Source organism: Gavia stellata, chromosome 31, assembly GCF_030936135.1.
Source record: "Gavia stellata isolate bGavSte3 chromosome 31, bGavSte3.hap2, whole genome shotgun sequence".
Taxonomy (NCBI): domain Eukaryota; kingdom Metazoa; phylum Chordata; class Aves; order Gaviiformes; family Gaviidae; genus Gavia; species Gavia stellata.
Genome location: NC_082624.1, coordinates 2,996,964 through 3,021,079, shown reverse-complemented (window position 1 = coordinate 3,021,079; position 24,116 = coordinate 2,996,964). Strand labels below are relative to the sequence as shown.

The window sequence follows — 24,116 nt, the reverse complement described above, 5'->3', positions numbered from 1 at the left end:
CCCCCCCTGCAAATTTGCTCATTATAATGCCTTCAGTTCAGTCTTAATGAACTCTGTTAGCTTAGCAAAAAACAAACTGCTTAACGTAACTGAAATGTGTTAAGGATCACTCACAAAAGTTTGAGGTGGTGGTAGTGTCTGTCAGAGGTGGTGATTATAGTGTTCCCTGTGGTGACTTCTGCTACTTGAAAGTTCCTCTTGTTCAGCAAGCTTGTTTGTCGGCCTCTTGCCTTGGTGTGAAAATGGACCACGGGGGAAACTGGTGATAAATTTGATAGTGGAAACTTGAACTGAATGGAGATCTTGAAGCTTACTAATGTTGGCCTACAAACAGCAGCAGCCCGGTGAGGCACAGCAATTGTTTACCAAACACAAGAATTAAAATGCCCCTATACAAGTTAGATTGTAATATTGAACACAGTGTGCTTTCTATGAATTGTGTTTAAATGAGGAAGTTGCTTTGATATCACAGTTGATTTAAGATCACTTAGAGATTTCTGAATGTCTAAGGAGCTGCTTTTCCAGATGAAAGTCACTGTATTTTGGTAGATGGTTCCCTGCTTTACAATTACCTTGGTAAAATACTTCATCTGCCTATTTGTTATCATTCCAACTTGTAAAGGGTTTTGAGGGTCACTTCTATTACAGTTCTGTTCTCTGCAGTTCTAATGCTATCTTCTCACTGTTGCTTTGCAGACAGGAGTAGCTTCTGTTGTATAGAGCAGATGGATTTGGAGTTGTATTCTTCTCTGAGCATTGAGCCTAGTAAAGCTATTTAAGAGAATTACTAGCCTTACATAAAACCAATGGCAACAAGATTAAGGCTAGTAGTGCTGTATTATTTCAGTGGGAGGGAATGGAAGTTTGCTGCTCAGTAACTGTTGTGTTTTCTGAGAAGGCTTAACAAAAATAGTTGCTTGCATAAAGTTACTAAACCACAGCATAACACTGTTTTGAGCTCTGTACTTAAGTTGCATTATCTCTAGACTATCTGAGAACATGTCATAAATGCATCTGTAAATTCAAAGCCATCCTAATGTGCGTATGTCCTATGAAACAGTTGTCTTGCAGTACTGGTTCCTTCCCTTAGCTTTTATTGTTCTTGCTTCCACTGAAAAAAGTGACTGAATTCAAGCTCCTACTTCTGAAGGCTGGTGATAACAAAGTTCTTAAGTTTGACAGCATAAAGAGTAATCTCAGAAGGATGTGGCATACTTAAGGATACTAGTGAGCCGTGCTTTGCCATTGAAGAGTAGAGCCCTGCTTACCTATTGGCCCACTGTGAACTGAATCAGAGTTGCAAGGTAGGCATTGGTCATGTTAATGTAACTTTGGAAGCTACAGGAAAAAGCTTTAGCAGGAGGGGCCCAACCTTTATTTTAGGGAACTGAATAGAAAGTTAAAAATAAGATGTATAATAATAAGTACATCACTCAGGCTTTCAAATCTAAAGTTGAACTCATAGTTGCACTGGGACTTGCCTGTTCTAGAAAGTGATATTTTTCCTCAAAGATTGGCAAAGAAGGGGAGAAGAAATAGTGAAAAAAAGAAAAGAAATGGCAATATAGGGAAGTCCAAGAAATGAAGGGGAAGTAGGAGTTTTTTAGGACTGCTTGACAAGGTTTGTATTTGGTTATTTTACTTAGGTGAGTAGTTTCTGCAGTGAACTTCAGATGTGAAGTACTACATGTATTCACTATTTGATGACTGGTGCTTTGTGTGTGTATATTACACATAGATACATATGTAAATAGGACTGGGGGAATCTCAATGTGTAAATACATCTTTACCAAGCAGGACTAGGGTGCTTTTGAAATCAGTGGGGAAAATGACGAGTTCATGATGATTGCATGTTTTTTTTAGCATCAGAGGGCCTGGAGCACTTGGAATGAACGTTGATGCTAGAGAATGCTCTGTAAATCTTTCTCAGATTTCCCAGATTTGCACAAGCCAACAGAACCAGCTTAATTACTGTCTGCTGCTTGAACTGCGTCTTCAGCTCCTGCATGTTTGTGTTCTAACACTGGTAGGGCCAGCAACAGTGTGAAGCTAGCTGGCCATCACACAAATTCTGCTCCCCTCCCTGTTAAGGTGCTTTGTGTGCTCTTTGTGTGCAGCAGTATTGCAGGACTGGTACTTGGGAGAGAACAAGTAACCAGCTGGCTCCTGCAACGCTTCATGGCACGGAAGTGAAAATTTTTGCCACAAGGGTAACCCCTTTCTTTCTTTCTGTGTTGCATGTATCTCATCCTGTCCTCGTATTTCTGAGGAATTAATATATTTTTAATGCCCTCTCCTAGTAAAGAAGAGATCAATTTAAAGGATTTCTGGAATGACTCTTGAGAAGTAAATTGAACAGTAGGAATGCCTTATCCCAGCTGCCTTTGGTTTTGTTGCCTAGTCACTTCTGAGAGACAGAATGAATGCAGAGAATCACTTTTGAAAGTGAATGAAGAAAAGGGAAATGAAGTCAATAGTAAAACTGGTCATGGTAACTTTAAAGCATACAATTCTTGTGTTCCCTTCCCCCTCTCTACATACATAAATTAGGGATGAGGCTGGAATGCAGAGGGTGTTTTCTTTTATTCTATCATACTAAATAGTGCTTGCCATTTTGCTCTCTTATTCTTTCCCTGGTGCGTATAGTTGTGCTATCCTGCATTGGGAGCTCTCTTCTCTGCAAACACACATGTATAGTCACTCTTTCTTAATCTTATTTAAACAGCCTTCCTGTTCACTTTGAGGTTAACACTTTACTATCTAGCTTTAGAGACTTAATACACAATATATTAGGATGCTTGATAAATGTGGTAAATCAAAATGATGCAAACAATGGGGTGATGTTGGGATGACTCAGACATTTAGAAGCCCTGGAGGAGCTTTTGTTTTCTCTCTAGTGTTTTTGTTTGGTTTTGGTGTGGTTTTTTTTCCCCCAGCAATGAAGTACATAACTCCAAAACAAAATCGTTACTGGAAACAAAGTCCAATAAGAGTCACAAATTTCTGTCATTAGCTGTGACTTGAGCTTGAGTTTTTGGAAGTTGCATCTGTTCAGTAGTCTGAAGCAGGAAGGTTTTGTTTCACCCTAGATTAGAAAGGACCAAACAATTCACAGGTGATTTCCAGACGCTTGAGGTTTGCAAGTTCTCCTGGACGGATACTCTTGCTCAGTTTTGAGCATGTTGACTTTATCTTTAGAGATAATCTGGGAAGAATGGCTCAGGTATGCTCAGTGATTGTTGAATTTAAATATTTCACTGTCTTTATGCCTCATTATGTTTATCTATTCCTGTGCTGCTTCCTCAATTTGAGGCTTTTTGAGCTTCCTTGGATTTTAAGAATGATCCTAAAAGCTGGCTTCTTGATGTTTCCTGTTCCAGACAGTTTCTGAAGTAACCTTGGAATGATCAATTGATGTTTAGTTTGATCAAAATAGCTTCTTCTATGCTTAAGGCTGGCAAACTGAGGAAGCGGGCTCCACGTTTGGTCAGTGAATTGTCTTTTTACTCCTTAGGACAGAATTACCAACCTGTAAGTAATCTGTTGTACATTATGGACGAGATTTGTTTGAGTTGCTCCTTTGGAAAATTCCAGAAATGGTACTTTGAGCCACTGGGAAGGTGTATAAACAATGAAGAAGTACCAAAATGCTTCTTAAATACTACAATTCTTTGTTCAGTCCTTGGAAACATCAGGAGATTGCTCCACTTGTGTAAACATACTGATTTACTTGCTCTCTGCTTAGGCAGCAGATCAACGTGATTCCAAAAACTTGCACAGAAACCTTGTAGGTCTGGTGAAATAAAGACGCTCTTTGTTCACTGCCATGATTGACTTGCTGCTGTAGAGTAGGTGACATGTTTTGCCTACCAAGCATGTTTTATAAGCAGAGTTTATAAAAAGTTCATGGTACATTAAAATAGATAGCCTCTTCTGTACTAATAAAATACCTTTTATTCTATTATTGGAAACAAATTTAATACAGAATTGCTTTTCAGGTTCACATTGGGCCTTCTGGAACTAAGTCATTGGATTACAGTATTTTTTTGCTTGTTTGGATTTGATAAAGCTGTTTTATTCCCTTTAATCCATAGACTTGTTGACAGTGGTAAACTTGAGCACAACCCTTTATCTAATATTTCAGAAGACTTGCTTGTGATAATGCATGTGTGGTTCTTGTTCAGCATTCACTGAAAAGTGTGGAAGGCCTCCAAAGTGTGAAAATGCTTTTTAATATCAGTCACTGAGTTTTTCATATTTCAACCATTGCTTTCCTTTAAAGGGAGCAAAGACATTTGAGATGTGTGGGATTCCTTTATTCATTTTTGAACAGTGTAATCTGCCTGTTTTCATTTGAACTGGTCATCTTTCATAAGCGCACTGGCCCAGCACCTCAGTTTCTTCAAACCATCTGTATCCTGCCTGACATGACAGGTGAATTACCCAAAATAGCAAAAGTTGGTGTAATAAATATTGGCTAAAAATTCTGAAATTGTGATTGTTCTCTTCAGAAGCCCACTAGGAAACAAGTTAGGTTTGTGCTGAGTGGCTTCTCTTGTGAGATGATGAAGCAGCAGAATTGTGTGTCTGCAACCTGTTAAGAAGTGCTTGGGAGCTTCTGGTATGTCTCCCTTTCACGCGGTGAACTGCAAACATGTTGCTTGAAGCATTACCAAACCTTTGAGATAAATGTCTCCCTACCTCCCCACCCCCCTTTAAGCATTACCAAACCTTTGAGATAAATGTCTTTCTCCCCTGTCCCATTCTGTGTCAAAGCTAGACACCTTGTTTTGATTCCTTTGGTTCTTCAGGTTCCTCTCTCCATGTGTACCATGGGAAAATCGAGTCTTACTTGAATCTAGTGAAGATAAGTGTCCGGGCCTTGTGGTGGTTTTGATTTCTACTGGACCACTTAAAGTGAGGATGTATCATTGAAGCAATGCATAAAAAGCTTAGAGCAGGTTGTGAAAAATAAAGATCATGTGCAGAAGAAAAAGCAACCTTGACAGCAGTTGCAAGAAACCGGACTGTAGGTGCTGTATCTGGGAGAACTGTCAGGAGGTTCTGAGGGCTCCTGGGAAAGCAGACTCTGCCCCGTTGGCGTGTGCTGGTGGGTCAGGGACAAGAGGCCTCTCTTACAAGTGCGGAGGGATTTTTAGGATCACTGGCTTGGTTTGGCTGTAGTGTGTGGTGTTTTCTCTGAGGTAGGGATACAACTCTACAGTAGTTCTGTGTTTGATTATAGTGTTTCACTCAACCTGCTGCAAAACATTTTCCCTCAGTGTTGCGCAGCAACAGTAGATGAACTTCAGGTTGTGTAGGTGATTTCCCCGCCCCCTTTGCTTTTAGATCACTGAAAACCGTTATTAGGAATCATTTAGTAGTCTCAGAAGTGTTTCTACGGTGTTAACAAGTGTCTATGAAGGGCTATTTAAGTGGAACTAAAGGACAACCATATACATCTGTGCCAGGAGTACTTTTAAAGATGATAGTAAACCCTGAGCTGTCTATCTCAAGCTATGCAAGAGGGGGAAACTTAGTACAGGTATTGCAGGTGCACTGCAGGAATGTAGGTATACATTTCTGTCCCCTTTTTTGCTTTTGTCAGAGTGATGTCTTCATCTTGTGTGTTTAAATCTCAGCACTTGAAATGTCACGCTTCACCTTGGTGTCATAGATGTCTCAAGATGCTTGGGGGGAAGGGAGAGACGAATCTGGTCTCTCAAGTCATGGGTAACTTTGGAAGTGTATTAACAGATAATGCTATCTAACTGTATCCTGTGAGGGGTATGGTAATCAGATAAGGTTTTGGTGGTTATTTATCTCTGATAGCGGTGCTTGAAGAGGAGGGCATTGAAATGAGTTCAGTGGTAAACAATAGAATGCATCATATTTCCAAAAGCCATTGGTGTGGGTGACAATAGAGCACCTATACATCTGCTTCTCCCTCGGGTATTCCTCCCTAGTGCTCTTTGCTTATAGAAGGGATCGTTTACAAGCTTTCTGGGCAGGGAGGGCAGCCCTCTCTGTTTGCAAGACTCCCACCTAGAGACTGTAGCAAAAATAGCATGCACAAAAGGGAGGAGGCAGAGAGAAGGCAGCGCGTTCTATAGATGCCCGTTGCAGCGCTGAAGGACTAAAATAACCCTGCATGTAACTCTCACGGGAATTATAGTTGCCATTTGAAAAGAAAAGGATAACATTGATTTTATTTGGCAACGAGGGTGTTAATACAGATGAAAATACACGAGCGAATCAGTGCACTGCAGAAGATGAAATGCTTCCCCTGTCAATTCTCAAACACTATTAAATCCGCCCAGTTCAACACCGGTGCCTTGATGTCTGTCTCTTTCTTTGACCAAGGTATGGGAATAGAATATTCTTAACGGTGAGTTATTGGATTTAAAATGTATGATTGGTTATTTTGCTCTCCAGTACTGATTTTTGTGTAAAATATGCATCTCAGCCCTGTTTTGGGACTAGTTAAGCAGAAATCATTTTTCTGCCTACTTTTTTAGCATGTTTGTTTTGTCCTTGGAAAGGGAACAGACCAAGATTATTACAGTGTAGAAGGCGCATCAGATTCTGTAGATGTATCTTGAGTTAAAAAACAAATTAATTTTCTGTCGTGATTGCTGCTAAGTATTTGTAATTTAAAATTGATCGAAGTACTTGGAAAGATCTGCATCGTGTCGATCAGGCACTGGAGAGTTTTGAGTACCTTGTCACCACTGGCTGAGCCTGCTAGACTTCTTGGAGGTGTGGGGCTGTTAGTACTGGAAGTTCGTTCACGCAGTTGAGCCCGTAAACAAAGCAGGACTCGTATCAGCTTGGAGGTGACTGATACCAGGCTTGGGTGATCTTGCAAATTAAATTAAATGCAAAAAGTGAGAATGTCTTGAACAGTTACAGAAAAGTGGTTAGCTTTCTGCTATTTATGAGACTTGTATAATTATAACTGCAATATATATTACATCAGCAGACATAAGATAACGGAGGTTTTATCCCTTAATTTAAGGCTTTTCTGGCCGTTGTTGCTGCCTGTTCTAATTGTAAGGCTTCAAGCTTAAGACTTTTGACCTTGTAAAACTTTTAAGTGACTTTCACCAAATAAATACTATGATGAATTTATCCATCTATTCTTAGATGGATCTGTAAGATCTTTTTTAAGGCAAATTTTTCTTTGCTGTTCTCCTTCTACATATGTGCACACATTTAGATCTTCTGGTAACTTGCTGTATCGTCTCATCTGTTTTAAGACTGATTTAGCTTGCAGTGTTAAATTTCAATGTTTTTCAAAATAGTAATTATTCTGTCTACTTCTCATAGAGAGGTGAGTTACCTTGTTCTTCAAGTAATTGATAACTTCCTTAAGCTCTCTTCCTTTTAGAGGATTACAACAACGTGGTTTGCATTGTATGGAATAGACAAAACGAGATTGCTTGGTTTGCAGTTCACTCTTTCTGCATACTGGGTTTGATTAATTGTATGTTACCTTTATGCCCTGTTCATCTGTGAAGGGTACATACTGAATGCCGTATCTTCATCTGAATGGCATGCAGTCTGAAGTCTTATAGATGTAAGATAAATTACTTCATCTTGTTCACAAATACATTAATCAATGGCTAAAGTAACTGCTACCTTCCAGGAAAAAAAAAATTTACATGCACTGAAATTGAGGTTTTTCTATGTGTGATCTGGATCCTGGTTTATCTACATACAAGGTTACATCCTTTATGTCCTTAACACAGTGTTCTTGAGGAATTTCAGCCTGTTTGTGTTTCAGCAGTGCCAGATAATCATGGCAAGGGAGGTCGATGGAGATAGGATAATCTTGTGTTTATCCTTTGTTATATGGCAGTTTGTGCTGTATATCAGAAAACACAACTGAGTTGTCCCTACCCGTTCCTGCTGAAATTCTGACTCTGCATCTTTTGCCTCTGAGGATTTTGCAGCTGAGTTTGGCCTGCTTGTCTAGGCTGTCTTTGCGTTGTGCAGTTTTCAGACAGGCTGCATGCTTGTAGCTGCTGTGTAATGCAGTTATTAAAGAGCAGCTTGCTAATGTCCTCAGAGGCCACCGCCCATGCGTTTGGGACAACCCAAGAATGATGCAAGTTTCATTTTGGTATTAAAATGAATAAGAGGAAAATCCTGCATGTTTCACTTCTTCAAAATGAAATAACCCTATTGCTGTCTGTGATAAGATAGCTTCCGTGATACGCTGCACAATAGTGTCTGTTTAAATTCAGACTGAGTAGCTTTTGTTTAGCAGTAGCTTTCGGTCCATAGAGCAGGTACCAGCCTTTTTAAACTCTAAAACAGAGAACGAAGAAACCATCCAATAAAAAAATGCGGATGCATTGTTTATCTACATTAGACTGACATGAAAGCAAAATAGCCTGAAGACTTGCATATGTAAAAATCTTAGGTACTTTCTCCTGCAGAAAATTAGATTTATATAGTTGTATTGCAATTTGAAGCTGGCATTCAAAGAATGGTTTGGCTTCTGATTCTGCTGTTTGAAAGCATGAGGGGCATGTGGGCATTTGAAAATGTGAATTGGTGTGCTTGAGCTTAAGTTGTAATTTGTTGGTTTTTCTTCTTGCTGTATAAACAGATCAAGCTGATACTAGGCATGACTGTTTTTTTGTCTATGTATATTCACAATTTAATTTTAGCACTCTCTATAAAAATACTTGTGGTAATATAAACCTTCCTCATCCAGAAGAGATACTCAGGTTTTTAGAGACAGTCTGTTGAATTTATTTCCTAATTTTCTGTAGCTGTTTTTGTTCCACATCCTTGCATTCCTTAGACACTGATGTCTGAACATCTCCACCCTAATATGTTTTGCCCTTAAATTCTCAAATGTGTACTGAGTCCTTAAAAAAAAAAAAAAGGCTTTGAGATCATATGGGTAATGATTGTATCTAAATCTTCTATCAGGAAGAATGGAGAAAATAAAGGTAGGAATATGTATATACACAGTCTCTGCTGTTACAGTACATACTGCAAATCCATTTCTAGACTAGAGTAGCAGTCGTAACAGAAAAACAGTTCTAAGAAGCGATGACATAAACCTTTGAAAACAATTTAGTGCACAGCACTGAACTTGTAACTCTGGCATGGTGAACTAGTAACTGGTTTTCAAATGTACAGCTTTAAATTACTTGATATTTTTAAAGAAATTCTTATGTTATAAAATACAAGTAGGTATACTTAAACTGAATTGAAGTATGCATGTTCTTTTTTACTTACAATCGTAGCTTTCTTGGCCACTTGGTATTTAGAAGAATGATTAACTTGTGGGGATTATTTTTGTTTCTATGCAGCGGATATAATTTCTACAGTAGAATTTAACCATTCTGGAGAGTTGTTAGCAACAGGAGACAAAGGAGGTAGAGTTGTCATCTTTCAACAGGAGCAGGAGGTGAGTGCTAACTAACTGCTTCAAGTATCTTTCATGTTCTCCTCTGTTACTAGTCAATCTCTTTTTTAAGAAAAGGAGCATGCTTTTGTAAAAAGCTGTATACAAGGTGCATGCCTGTGTAATAAGTGATTAAAATAATGAAATTTGAGTGAAGAAATTACTGAGAACATTGTGACACAGTTAGAAATTAATTTCTGTTTAAACCCTCTTTAGCTGTGGTCTAAGGAGGGTTTAAAGTGAAAAAAGGGGGGGTAGGTCACAAAAAGACTTTGGGGAAGCTGAAGTTGGTTGTTGTACAGTGACTGCTTGGCTGTGACCATTATTTTAGATTTCACTGTAGTTGGGGAGATAAAAATTGCCCTTAAGTGAGTAAGTAAGTGACCTAAGATGTCTTTTTCCATTCTGATATCAATCAGGTCAAGTCCTAGAATCATAGTAGCAAAGGTGTCTTTTTCATTTTATACTTGTTCTTCTGGTCTTTGCAGAATTCTACAGACATGTCTTCTAATGCCAGGAAAGGGTCTCTACTCCCAAGTTAAAGGTGGGAAGGCTGAGATGGAGTGCTTGAATTTTAGCTAAGGCCATAGTTAGAATTGACTTGGTTAGAGTTTATTTCAGGGAGAGGATAAAAAGGCACTTCTGTTATCTCACTGCCGAGAAAAGTCATGCTGCTACTTCTTTCCTTAGTGTTTCATTGAATTTCAATTCTAAAAATCCTAAACTGTAAGAATTGCACAGTTCCCCAGCACAAGTTGCTTTCTGCTGGTACGCAGGCAGTTGGAGTGCAGGATCTTCTCTTTCCAAATGAACCGCTGCGGTCAGCTGGTGCCATCTGGTGGGGTGTGCCCGCCTGGCTGGCCTCTGCCTGATTTTCTTTGGCTGGAGTCTGAGTTCAGCATAGTATGTAGAGTATCCTTACTGTAATCTTCTGTAGTGTCAGGCACAAACTCTTGTGGTGTGTTTTGTGTTTGTTTTTTTAAGTCTGAGTTTTAGCTTGCATCCTTTAAGAATGTAGCTTAAAGCTTAAATAGCTAATTACCTGTTCTCAAGTGAGTTGTCTTTATATGACTACTTTTGGTTTTGATGCATAACCCATGGCTCATATCCTTACGATCTGTGAATCTAGGTATAGTAAGAACCACCTGGGTTATCAGATTAAGTTGCACAGTATTGGTTTTGGCATAATTTGGCTCCTTGCTGTTTAGGGAATGAACAATGGGTGCTGGATTCCCTGATGCATTGGTAGTTAGTTACACCATATGCACTACTGTCTAGAGCAAGTTTTATATGTAAGAGTATCTAAAAGACAATTGTCTAAGTATTTGCGTTGGATTTATGTACCACCTTTTATCGCACTGCACTCCAGAGTGCTGTACAGACCATACATACAGGAAGAAAAGCACTAAAACAAGTGCTCTGTGTAGACTTATACAAGCTTGTGTAACTTTACCCACTGCCAAAATGCTGCCACCTCTGGGTTGGAATGTGGCAGCCCTTCTGTAACGTGAAGCAAGTGACATTACATAAGTATCAGGCAGGAAATGAATACTGTATCTAATTGAAACCGAAGGAGGAATTTGCGTAGGCAGCCTGTAATTACCTAAATTGGAATTTAACATAAGGCACTTGGGCCAACACCTCTTCTTGTTTTGATTTTTTTTTTTGAGTGCCATGAGATGGTCTCAGGGTTTAAACTTTGCTATTATCCCAAGGTTGGATGTCATATATTATTGAGTTTATATATTATTCTAGTCCTGTAGAGTTTTACTAGAATACACAAGAAGTATATTTTAAGACTTGATCATTATGGTAAGTATGGAATTGAAGGAAAGTTCCCTGAAACATGACCAGCATTTCTAAAGCACAATAGATTTACTTGAGAAGTCGCCTGTTCTATGCAGTGACCCTGTGTAACTTGTTAGGTCTAACTGAAACTTAGAACAAAGTTCCTTCCGTTCTCTAGGGTGGGAAAGCCAGTGTAATTAATAGGTGTGGTACAATATTCTAGTGCCAAATTTTATTTCTAAGCATTTTGTCCCCTTTTCCCTCCCCCACAGTTTATTGTAAAATGTAAGAATTCCTGCCAGCTATTAATGTAAAGGTATGAAGCAAGAGAAAATGATGCAAGGAATGTGACAAATGTGGGCTAGCAAGGATCATATCAAGAAGTATGTTTTAGTGAGGTATTAATGAGATGAATGGATGGACATGAGACACATAAGAGAAGGAAGGAGCAAAGTCCCTAGTCGAGAACATATCACAGGAAAGGCATCTGATGGTGCAACCTCTTGAAATGGGTGGAACAGGAATATATCACAAAATTAAGCTTGAACTAATTTCAGGTACACCTAGCGAGCGCTATTTCAGAAATGATGCCAGTTTTCTGTCACCTTACCCATTGGAGGGAATTCAGTCCATGCAGTGCAATGTTAGTGCTAGGAAGTCAGTGCCTAAAACATAGCTTTTAGAAAGATGAATCATGCAAGTTTGGAGGTTTTCCAGTTTTCCAAACAGTTCCATCCTGAACGGGCTAACTGCAGGTGTGACTTCTAATGTCAAAGATGTATTCAGCAGAGGTGTTAAGCTTTTTTTCCCCTCATCACCAGAATGAGGAAGAAAAAGCTTCTTAAGCAGTTTAGAAGGTCTCAGGGAATGTGGAGATTAAAAACCAGAATAGCGGAGCTGCTTGTATAAATTTAGAGGTGACATGTGGGATTTCCATAGTGTGCCTAGCAAGCTGAACTTACCCACAGAGTAGATCTGCTATATGTGTGGCTGTGTAATTCTCTTGGGAAATATTCTCCCTAAAAAACAAAGGTGGAAAAATTAAAGAACAGAGAATGATAAAGATTTTGATTTTTTTTTTTTTTTAAAAGAAAAGTTATCGTGGTAGAATATTTGGGCAAAATATTGGTTTGTAAGCTCAGCTGCTCAGAATTAATATAAGAACTTGCTGGAGATATTCACGTAGGTGAGGGGAGTTTCTGGAAACTTTAGGAATCAAAAGCTGCTGCGATAACTGTCTCTTCTCTGATGCTCTCTTAGCCAAAATAGTAGAAACTCTAATCAAGTTCTTGCAAAAGAGATGATCCTCATTTCATCTGTTCTACAGGCTCGTTAAAATAAGGCAAGTTGTACACCAAAGGATACTCATGGCAAATCTGGCATAGGCAACAATAGAGTGTAGAAGTCTTAACCTATTCTTATGCTAATTAGCAGTCTGCCTATATATCTTGCTGCATAAATACCTAGTTCTTGAAAAGCATTCTGTATATTGCATACATATCTTGATCACTTAATTCTCTTTTTAGAACAAAACCCAGTCTCACAGTAGGGGAGAATACAATGTTTACAGTACCTTTCAAAGCCATGAACCAGAGTTTGACTACTTGAAAAGTTTAGAAATTGAAGAGAAGATCAACAAAATTAGGTGGTTACCCCAGAAAAATGCTGCTCAGTTTTTATTGTCTACAAATGGTAAGTTATGACTTAATAGTTCATTTTGCATGGTAACCTGTTGTTACATAGGTTTGCTATTAGGATTTTGTCTAAACTTCTCCACTTTCAAAAGGCTGGAAGCAAGTTGGTTTTAAATGCAAGCATCTAGGGATGTGGCTACATGAGAGTTACGCTGTTCAGCTACGCTGCTGTTCGGTCTTACCTGGATACAGAAGCCCTACAACATGGGGTGGTATATTAATCATTTCTGATGCGGTTGCTTTACAGCAAAGGGGCTTCGCTAAACTGTCATTCAGTACCTTCGTATGGGTATAACTAACAGTGTGAGAGCTAAAAAGAACAAACTGTGGAGGAGGCCTTTTTAATGCTTTTTATCTTGCCTTGTTTTCTCTAAGCAGTATTTTTATCTTTTTGGGTACACGTAGGTGGTCTGGTCTTGTTTGAAGGCTTCATGTTAAAGTGCATCAACTGTGAAGACTAGTATCTTTTCTAAGTTTTGATTTTTAAACTGTGGCTGTTTTATTTCAGATAAAACAATAAAGTTATGGAAAATCAGTGAAAGGGACAAAAGACCAGAGGGTTATAATTTAAAGGAAGAAGATGGACGGTATAGGGATCCTACTACAGTTACAACACTACGGGTGAGTAGTTCACTCTCTATGAATTAGCCACATTCAAGGGATTTCTCGTTTTGCTCCCACCGGCACACAGATTAGCCTGTGGCTCAGTGAGTAACTGCCCCATCAGATTATTAACTTGACATTTTCTGTGATGCCAGTTGGCAGACACATTTACTTCTGAGGTGATTTTGAGATATTTTAATCGGCTTGGTGTATGGAAGGACTGTGATTACTAGTGCTAATGTGTTTGTAGTACATTAGCGTCTCAAACTTCCATTGCTTTCTATTTTGCAGGTGCCAGTATTCAGGCCCATGGACCTCATGGTTGAAGCTAGTCCACGAAGAATATTTGCCAATGCTCACACGTATCACATCAATTCCATCTCCATTAATAGCGATTATGAAACATACTTATCTGCAGATGACTTGCGGATTAACCTGTGGCACCTAGAAATTACAGACAGAAGTTTTAGTATCTTTTTCGCATTGTTTTGTAGGACGGGAACAGTTTGGTTACAACAAAACAGTTGGATGTTATTTCCTTTCATGAAAAGCTTTTTATATAGTATGTTTTTGCATTTCCTGGTTATCTCTCCCTAGTAGTTGAAAGGAGTTTTACTTCTAGAGAGGTAGCTCAGCATGAGCAATATAAGGAGAAGTAGTCATTTGCATGGTGAAAACCAGCCTCTTTTAAAGGGGAAAAAAGCTTAAGGTTTCAAGTGAGATGAGCAGCTCTGGAAGGCAGCATTACAGTAAACTGTCTTGTGAAAATTTTCATAACTTGCAGTAGGAAGAAAGTCAGAGGAGTACCACCCTTGTTTCAACAATACTTACTGTTTTTTACCTTCTAACCTAACCATCAGCCCCTCTCGCACGGGTACCTACAAATGCTGCAGGCAGTAGGATCACAGAAATATGTATTCAGTCCCATTGCTGGGAGCAGAGATCTGTGGACAAATCAGCAGGAAATCACACATGCCTTCTTTATAATGTAGTAGTGCAATTAGAATTTAAGCAAAATAACCTTCTATGTGAAAAAACTTGGGTGATATATATGTAGTATAGAATTAATTACTGCTGAAGTGGAGCAAAAAATCAAGCAGGCTTGTGCTGTTAAAACAATTAATTTCAAACTGGTGTGGAATGCAATGTTATGGTCTTGCTTTGTAAGAATTAACTTCAAACTGACACAGAATGCAGTGTTACAGTCTTGCTTTCTAGACAAATTGTGGAACTTAATTTTAACTTTTATCCAGTTTTTGACTGGGTCCCACAGTCTTTGGCATGGAAGTCTTGGCCTGCTTCCAAATTTCAAGCATTATCTTGCTTTTATTGGGTTGTTTTACTTCTGTTTGGCTATTTCAGATATTCTTTGGTGAACTGAAGAAGCATTGCTGAATACTTTTAAAGCTGAAAAATAGGTTATGAAAACTGGAGAAAATTTCTTAACAAAATGCTGTAGATATTGTAGATATTAAGCCTGCCAACATGGAAGAGCTCACAGAGGTGATAACAGCTGCAGAGTTCCACCCAAACAGCTGTAATACATTTGTATACAGCAGCAGTAAAGGAACGATTCGTCTCTGTGATATGAGAGCATCAGCACTCTGTGACAGACACTCAAAATGTAAGTCCTGTCCTGCATGGTTTACTGTCTTTTTGCGGAATAGGATATCTTGCCGTTAGACGGAACTAAGCACTCAATAAGAATCTATTAAACAAGTGTGTGTGTACATATTTGTGTTGGATTTCTGTAGTATATTGAATAGATCTAAAACCTAAAATCTAAATAAATCTTAAAATTAGATTCATATTTTGCCAGAGTAAAAGTAGTGAGTAAAATTATTAGCAACTTAAGCTGGGGAGCCTGCCTAGACAGTAGGACTAGGAATGCCTTTCTGCAGACTTCAGGAGGTCAAATACCAGTTGAGTTTGGTCTGTAATTGATGCTTGATATCTCACATGCGTGAGTGAAGACTCTGAATATTAGCGAGTAGTTCACTTATTTAGAAGCTGACCTTGACTTGCTATGAAAATAAAATATTTCAGAGTACGGCAATTGTATTATAAGGCTTTCTCATTGAAAGTTATTGTATATAACGTGGGCAGGCTAGCCCAATATGGCAAGCTTATTGAGAAAATGGTAACCTAATTTGGGTGTATCTTGGATTAGAAGAGATGTAAACTTAGCTCTTGAAATGCCTGTCTTACTTTTATACAGTGTTTGAAGAACCAGAAGATCCTAGCAACAGATCATTTTTCTCTGAAATCATCTCTTCCATATCTGACGTCAAATTTAGCCATAGTGGTCGATATATGATGACTAGAGATTACCTGTCAGTGAAGATCTGGGATTTAAATATGGAAAATAGACCTGTGGAAACATACCAGGTATTCAGTGATGATGATGTAGGCTAGAAATTAAAACCTTGAAGGATGCTGAGTCTCACTAATAGTCTTGATGGGGCAGTTAAATTTTTGTCTATAGACCACTATGTCCAGGCAAAGCATCAATGAGATTTGTGGGTTCCACACACATGCTAAAGGATCTTGCTATTTGCAGGCTGATTGCAGAACCCAAAACCATGTCTGGGTATGAAAAAGCCTCCCTCATACCCAGTGGAAATGTGGAAAGGTAATCTTCAGCCACGAGATAGCACATCTCTCTTAGACTCTCCAGTTGGCTTTATATTCTCCTGTTCTTTCCTGGAGAAAATAGGAGGTAAAACCTTTCCTCTGCAGAAAATGTTTTTAACTGGCACTGAAAATTGCTGTGGCATTTTCTTCTGAAGAAAATTGGTGAAGGGATCCTCTTCATCATACACAGGAGGAAGATCAGTCATCAAAGCATGATTTTTAGAAAGAAGCAAAGTCTGATAAATCCTTCCAGCTATCTAAAGGGTAGTGAGCGTATGACAGCTGCTTAGAGAGGGAAAGCCTTCTGAAGAATTGCTGAGTTCTGGGAGATGTCTCTTTCCCCACCCCAAGCGACTTGCTACTATTTGAGTTCATTTGAAACCTCTGTAGAGCAGAATATGTTAATTCATGCATCTGTTCGTTTTGCTCTTTATCCATACAGTCAGAGGAGGGAGCTCCTGTGGATAGGGTGTAGTCACTGTCATATACTTAATTACTCTTGGAAGAGAATTAAAGAAGGTTATTTTATAGGTCTGCAAGTTCAGTATTCATTCAGTGTATCTAACTATTTTTTCCAGGTGCATGAATACCTCAGAAGTAAACTTTGTTCACTGTATGAGAATGATTGCATTTTTGACAAATTTGAATGCTGTTGGAATGGATCAGACAGGCAAGTCTAATTCTTCTCTGTATGCACTTAAGACCTTCCCAAGTTATTCTTAAAATGGGCAACTTGAAGCATGGCCTCAAATATCTGTCTGGTTTTATTCATGGACTGGCTTGGATAATATTTTAATACTTCAGTAGACTTCAATGTATGTATATTAGCCCTTAACCCTTGATGTTGTAGCATAGGATTATAGAGAATTGCCTTAGCGTACTAAAGAGATGCAGAATTTGACTAGAAATGGAGTTTTGTCACTTTGCCAGAATGAAATATTAATCAAATGTTCCAGCTGCTTAAACTGGAGAGATGGGCGAAGCAGTAAGATTAGAGATGGTTTTCTGTAAACTTTAACTGGTGAAATACTACCAGTACCCTAATCCACTAGGTTTGTTCTCCCTAGTGTGTCTTTTGGGGATTCTTTTCTTTTTTTCTGTGTTATCTGTTACGATCCGACTTTGGAATGATTTGTATGGGAATAAGGCCTGTGTACTCAAGCCCTGTTGTCTGATAGATGCTTTAACTGGAAGAATCTGCACCAGGGCTATGAGAAAACACACACACAGGTTCCCTGTTTAAGCTGCCTTGTCACAAGGTAGAACACTTGGGAAAAACCTTCTAGGAATTTTCTTTCTTACAACAAGATGTCAAGTTTGCCTCGCTTGGGGCATGGTTGACTAGCCAATAATGCCATTTAAGACAGCTATCGCTTTTGTGTTAATCATGTCATTAACTGCTTATTTGCTAGATCTAAATGAGCTCATTGTATCCCTCTCAGTATTGTCAGATATAGCTTTTTTTTTAACTCAGTATCTGTCTGTTCAAATACATTTTTTTTAGACAAAGGAAGGACAGAGAAACTTCTAAGTGTATTTGTCTTACTGAGAAGCTGATACAAAATAAGGACCTTCTATAAGGTGTTATCACAAACTAGGTGTGTTAATTAGTACCTAAATTCATACAGCTTGTGTGGAATGAAATTACATGGCTAAAAATCTGATGTATTTGACTTTCATTAGATCACTTCCCCATGTGTGCTTGAGAGGCAAATTGAATGATGACACTCGAAGTGCTTAGATAACAAAGTGTCCCTTTAAAAGGTCCAGTTAAGGAAAAATATAGCTTTTTTTAAAAATCTATAAAATGTTCAAATGCCTTAGTTTCACTTTGGATTGTAGAAGGTGTGGGCAAGGATGCCTGCTTTCTGCTTATATAAGAAGGCATGATCTCAGCTGGGACCCTGGGGTTTCATAAAGGGAGAGGTTCTTTTCAACTGAACGGTTACTCTCTTCCTTCCCCCTCTCTGCAGCATTGTCATGACGGGATCTTACAACAACTTCTTCAGAATGTTTGACAGAAACACAAAGCGAGACATCACCTTAGAGGCATCCCGGGAAAACAATAAACCCCGTACCGTTTTGAAGCCTCGCAAAGTATGCGCAAGTGGTAAGCGAAAGAAGGATGAAATCAGTGTTGACAGCCTAGACTTCAACAAGAAGATTCTACACACGGCCTGGCATCCCAAGGAAAACATCATTGCTGTAGCTACTACAAACAACTTGTATATATTTCAAGACAAAATGAATTAGGGTTGGCATTCCTAACCGAAGAGTCCACTTCCTGCATAGTTGAAATAGTTGAATCTAGCATTTGTACCTGTAAACGAAAGAGAATGAGAGGTCCATTATGGCACCCCTTTCCAGTGTTTAAAATGTGCCATATGACAACACACTTTTATAGCTACATGGAGAAAGCTCTGTTGATCCCTCACTGCGTTCTTCTCCATGTCTGCTAGCCATTTAGGTGAGGATAGGGCACTTTTTAATTTAAATGACTACTTGCACCATCTTGCCTAATGGACTAGATTGGACTGTATCAACATCGGTTTACTCCACTTTTTATGCCTTCCATTGTGATGACGTCAAACACAGGGAAAGCCTTCAATCATGCTATGGGATTTAATTGTGTAACCTCATTACTGTATCATTTGTGGCCCCCTTTTTTTATTAAATACAGCTCATTCTTGCTGTGGCTTGTAGCATTCCTCCTCCTTCTGGCCTCCTGGACTCCCCCTTTCCCTTTCATCCCCCTCCACCTCGCCTTGGTGGTGGTGTATAGAAAAAAAAACGAAATAAAGCACATGAAATGGGTCCGTTTGGGGTCAGTGGTAAAGGGGGTCTGTGTTGCAACAAATGTTTTAATAAACAGTTGACTGTAATCACTCCTTGCCATGTCTGGCGCCAAAAAAGAGAAAATAAGGAAAAAAAACAAACTACTGAATAAAAGTGACAAAGAATGGAGAATCTGTTTTCTTTTTTTTAATCTACCTCTTTATACAAATACTCTGTGTTTTACCTTAGATGCATGAAAATAAAATGATGTTTTTTGTAATGATTTTAACCAGTATTAATTATTTTTCATGGGAATGAAGAGAGGGAGGGATTTCACAAGTATCTGCGTTCATTTGTGAATGACAAGCATACCAGCCGTAGCACGTGTTGACCACTTCCACTTCAAAACTGTACGCTGCTATCATTGTGCCATTATCCAAACAGGTCAGTTACTGTTCCAGTACCCTTGAAGGCTCTTTTTTTAAACTATTGCTTAAATTGGAACGGGAATAGAGTTTTCAGGTTTTAAAATCCATTTTGTGGGACTAACGTCTTAATGTTCAGTTTCATCCTGGTTTCTTTAATGCCTCGTTTTAGGATATGATACCTTTAATGCCTTGTTTAGAGCGTGAAGTCCCCTGTGTCTATTTAAAAAGTTGTTTGAATTCTTGTCTGGCAGTATGATGTTACGTAGTACAAAATACCAAGTGATTACATAGATAATTACGACACTGCATTTTGAGATGCTCTATTTTCTGTATTTTATTGCTATCAGTAACTGAGTGGAAATGTAGTTTTTACCATGCAAGTGTTTCTTCTGGCTTTTGGCTTTGCAAAGTTACTGCACTTAGAGATGTTACACGGTGCAACGATCAGAAAATATGTGGAGTACAGAAGCTGCATGAAATAAGTGTTCATAGTTATTTGAGAGATTTAAGCTCTTCAGCAAATAAGGCTTATCCAAAGATGAACTAGATATTGATGCTTTATAAGGCTCATGAGTTTTTACCTCCAGATTTTTGCTAATTGTGCTTTTAGGTTTACTCTTTCTTCCCGGAAACTTTCAGAATAAAGTTTAAGGTCATAGTGAACTTACCTTGACCGGGAGAATTTTCACTTTTCAGTTACATGTATTTAAATTATTTCTGTGGCTTAGTTACAGGTAGTTATGATAATGCCTCTATTAGTTGATCAACTAAGATACTGTTTCTGCTGTAAAATTATGGCTGGGTTAGAGGTTGTTAATGACTACTATTGCAATCATACTTTTGATTTCTTTAAGTCCTTGTGCAGTGGTCTGAAAATGTAAAAATTCTAATATTTATTAGATCTGGTTCTCTTAAATACAGTATTTGTCTTGTAACATGCATGCCTGATCATGAGCCTTTGTAAGGATTTTACCTTTTTTGTCACCTTTTAGCCTTGTAAAAAAAAAAAAAAAAACAAAATTAACTGCCCCAGGGACAGCAACTGTTTTCCAATGGGTGAATAAACTAGTAGGCCCTACTCCTACTTGCATAGCATGTGACTAATCTTACTGAAATGACTACACTTGCTAATAGTTAAGGAAACAACTTGTTGAGTAAAGTTAATCGTGTGTATAGGTGTTTACAGGATCAGGGCCAAGGTTTATTCTTTATCTTGTCGCAAGGGCAACGAGGTAATTAGATGCTTCTTTTGCATCAGAGCTGGTACAATTCATCTCCATTTTGCGAAGAACGGTGTAGGTTTAATGACTGCTATTTTGGGAAGATTGAGGGTCATGGTATCAAGACTACTGCTCTTGTGTGTATCTATATCCTGAATGATGCACGGAATACCTGAAAGGTTGCTTAGCACAGGCACAAAAGGAAGCGAGGACGTGAGGATGGCACAGGACTGAACAGGTAGATTTCACACAGAACAAGGTGCAGCCTCCTAGCAATACTACATCCAAGCAGAACAGCCTCTCGGACCTCAGCTGTGCGTGTTGGGATGCAACCAGGAGTTTTAAAGCTAGTCTTGGGAAAGATTTTTGGTTTTGTCAGTAGCGGTGATCCCTGGTGTGTCATCTGAGGCTGAATTTATCCTTACCAAAACCAGCTACTGACTTTGGTGTCAAACTAGCCAACTAGATGATTCTCTAAGCACACTGTCCATTGACATATGCTGTAAATCTTATATTTTATTAATAAAAGTATGCATAGAATACATTTTGTCAGGTTGCTTTTTATCCTCTTTCCTGTCCCTCCCCTTTTCTCTGCTTACAGGTATTTCTGCAATGACTGGTCTCTTCCCTCCTACATGTGGAAGGGAACCCCATTCTGCTAGCTTCCGTGTCGTGATTCCTGGGCCTTATCCTCGACAGCCTGCCAGGCTGGGGCGGGGGGTTGGGGTGATCCTGCCATCCACCAACATGCACAGTTACAGAAAAGCAGCTGCTCCGTTCAAGTGCCCAGGGAAACCCAGGCGAATTCTCTGTTCTCAGTCCTTGAATACCAGGGCAAATACAGAAAAGGAGTTCTGTTCCCTCATGTCTCATCTTGAAACCAGTGATGCCACCTAAATGCCAAGTACTGCTTAAGCGGTTAGTATCTGCAAAATGACAACTATGCTCTGACCCACAGTGATACTATTGCCAACAATTAACATTCAGTGTAAGTTGGTTATCTGACTGGTACAATGCTAGGTGTAGGCAGGTTCTGTGGCTGAAATCCCTTCACTGCTTTCCTGCTGAGAAGTGTCTGCTGCCTTCAGGACATGCCGAATATGTGGCAACACCCTGCTCGCCCTTACTGTTCTGTTGAGGCAGGACTGTAACTGCTACTCCAGCATTTATTTAAATACCTAGTCTTTTATTCTCAGCCTCATCGGAAAAAGCTCAGTGCTGATAAGCAGAAACCTGTAGTTTTCCCCTTGGAGAGGGGCTGCTGGATGATGGAATACTAGTATTTTGGGGGTTTTTTTTAATGGCAGCTCTGGTATTGGTTGTTTTTATGCACGGACATAGCTAGGAAGTAATTCCCTGTGCACTGGTCTGCAGCTCCTCATCTTGGGCTGCAGAGAAGGTATATAGGCTCCCTGTTCACAACGTACACCTTCTGACTCCAGTTGAACAGAGGGAGGTGTTTCCTCTTGCCCTTCCCCATGTAATCAGCTGTTAATCAGTCAAAGGATTGCTGTATGGAATCCGGGTGGGGAGAGATGTGCTGGAAGTGAGGTTGCTGTCTAATGGCTGTCGGTGGCTTGAGTGATTTGTATGTGTTTGCTCTTGGCAAACATCTTACTTAACCTGTATAGAAAGGTTTGGGCTTGTTTAAAAAAAAAAAAAAAAAACAGTGGAAGAAAGTGATAGCAGTGGCTGGAATACAAACAGCAAGTGTCTTTTCTACTGTGATACAGCTGAGAGACTAAGAAACAGTGTGAATTCCATTTCTCTACACAATCTACCCTTGAATTTTAATAATCCCAACCTTTTGCAAACAATTCATCCATTGTTTCTCTTTTACAAGAAAGCAGCACTGGCAGTTTTTTCCTGATGCGTTTTTTTCCCTCTTGGTGCTCTCCACTGGGAGGCAAAACATTACCGACGAGAGGCGGGTGCTTCAAAAAGGAAAGGGATCAAGATTAGTTGTTGCGACTATCCCTTGAAGGCGTCTTCAGAATCGCCAGTCATCTGCAAGGACTGTGTTGGGTCAGTTGTTGCTAAATATAAAATACGGGAAAAGCGTTTCCAGTACACATCCATCGCTACCTCCTGCATAAAGAAACTGACCGAGGGGTGTAGGGAAAAGACTGCCTTTGTGTTTGCTGGATGCTAGGGTGGCATCCATCTTAGCAACAGGTTACTGTGTTTTTTTTCAGATTTGGGGCATTGAAGTACTAAAGAAAGAAAATAAAAGTAATCACAGCATGTTTAAGACTTTAGATCATTGTTTACTTAAGTGACTTCAAACATTCAGAACACTGTGGAACCATGGGAATAAACTAGGGGGATGAGCTTGGCTCAGCTCTTTGGGATAAATCAGGTGCTTGTTACTTGTTTGATTTCTATCAACTTAAAGGCTTTCTATAACTTTGCAAAAGAAAAACCTTTTTATTGCACTTCAGTACAAAAGGTCTTTCCCAGGAGTTTATGGCCATTGTTTTTCTTCTATTATTGTGTGGTTTTCTGCCCCTCCAACCTTGCTATTGTCATAGCATTTTCCATCCAAGGGTTCAAATTACTTTACAAACCTTAATTACATCATTCAACTGCCTTAAGGAACCTGTGTAGTGGTTAGAGCCCAGGGCTGAAAGTCAGGACTTGTGAATGCTATTTCTGGCTCTGCATTGACTCACTCTATAATCTTGATCAATTTATTTCTGACTCAGAAATTCTAATAGTCCCACTTTACTGATAAATATTCATGCTACAAGTATTATGCCAAATGCTTTCTGAATGACGGCAATGACAAAGACTCGTGATGCTAGCCCTGTGATTGTTAGGGTTGCAAAGTAGGATAGGGCTACCTAGGGCAGGTTTTCTATTCAAAATCACAAGTATCTCATTGTTCTGATTCCAATCTAGCACGCATCTGTGGCCCTTCTACCTGTGAACAACTGTTTTATTAAATGAATTACTGCTTTCTTTTTACTACATGTAGCTAATTCTCTTCCAGTGATACCCAAGGGGCATCCAGATTTTCCTCAAGATGAGACGTTCGATACAGTCATGCAGGGTATGCAGTCAATTTGAGAAAGGTCAGCATTGCGAAGGCAGATCTCAAATGTCCGCACTTCAGTATTTGGATGCTTGTCAACATAGCAAAGACAAATAGAAAATGAAAAACATTTGAAACCAGTATTCTAGTATGGGATGATTGTGACAGTTGTACTTACAGGATTTTTCCTCTAGCTTGGACTAGTTCTAACAGAAAACAAGGGATTTCTTTGCATGTGTAATGGCGACATAACAAAAGAAAGAACATTGATGGAAATGTATCTGCGTGACTTCAGTCCCTGATGGTGTTACTGTTACTGACCTCTTACTGTGGGTACAGTAATGTGAAAAACCACAATTTCTATGCTTGTGGCTGCTGATGGGAGGGATTTATGATATAAGGCTCCTTTACTGCTGTTGGGAAGCAAAATGCATACATATATGTGTGTGTGAGATGGGACTTAAGTGACAACGTTCCACCAAAAAGACTCTAGGCATCAAAATAAACCTTGAA

General features: G+C 39.1%; 1 protein-coding gene across 2 annotated transcripts in view; it reads left to right on the top strand.

The window, feature by feature from the left end:
* The window catches only part of PPP2R2A (protein phosphatase 2 regulatory subunit Balpha), a 39,681-nt gene extending 20,844 nt beyond the window's left edge, over positions 1-18,837 (top strand). For both annotated transcript variants that reach the window (XM_059831595.1, XM_009815332.2), the window contains exons 3-10: positions 9,333-9,430; positions 12,742-12,907; positions 13,418-13,530; positions 13,804-13,981; positions 14,972-15,136; positions 15,731-15,900; positions 16,725-16,816; positions 18,120-18,837. In XM_059831595.1, the coding sequence (XP_059687578.1) occupies positions 9,333-9,430; positions 12,742-12,907; positions 13,418-13,530; positions 13,804-13,981; positions 14,972-15,136; positions 15,731-15,900; positions 16,725-16,816; positions 18,120-18,399 (1,262 nt within the window). In that variant the 3' untranslated portion in view covers positions 18,400-18,837. The remainder of the gene's footprint in view (positions 1-9,332; positions 9,431-12,741; positions 12,908-13,417; positions 13,531-13,803; positions 13,982-14,971; positions 15,137-15,730; positions 15,901-16,724; positions 16,817-18,119) is intronic.
* The last annotated feature ends 5,279 nt before the right edge of the window (positions 18,838-24,116 follow it).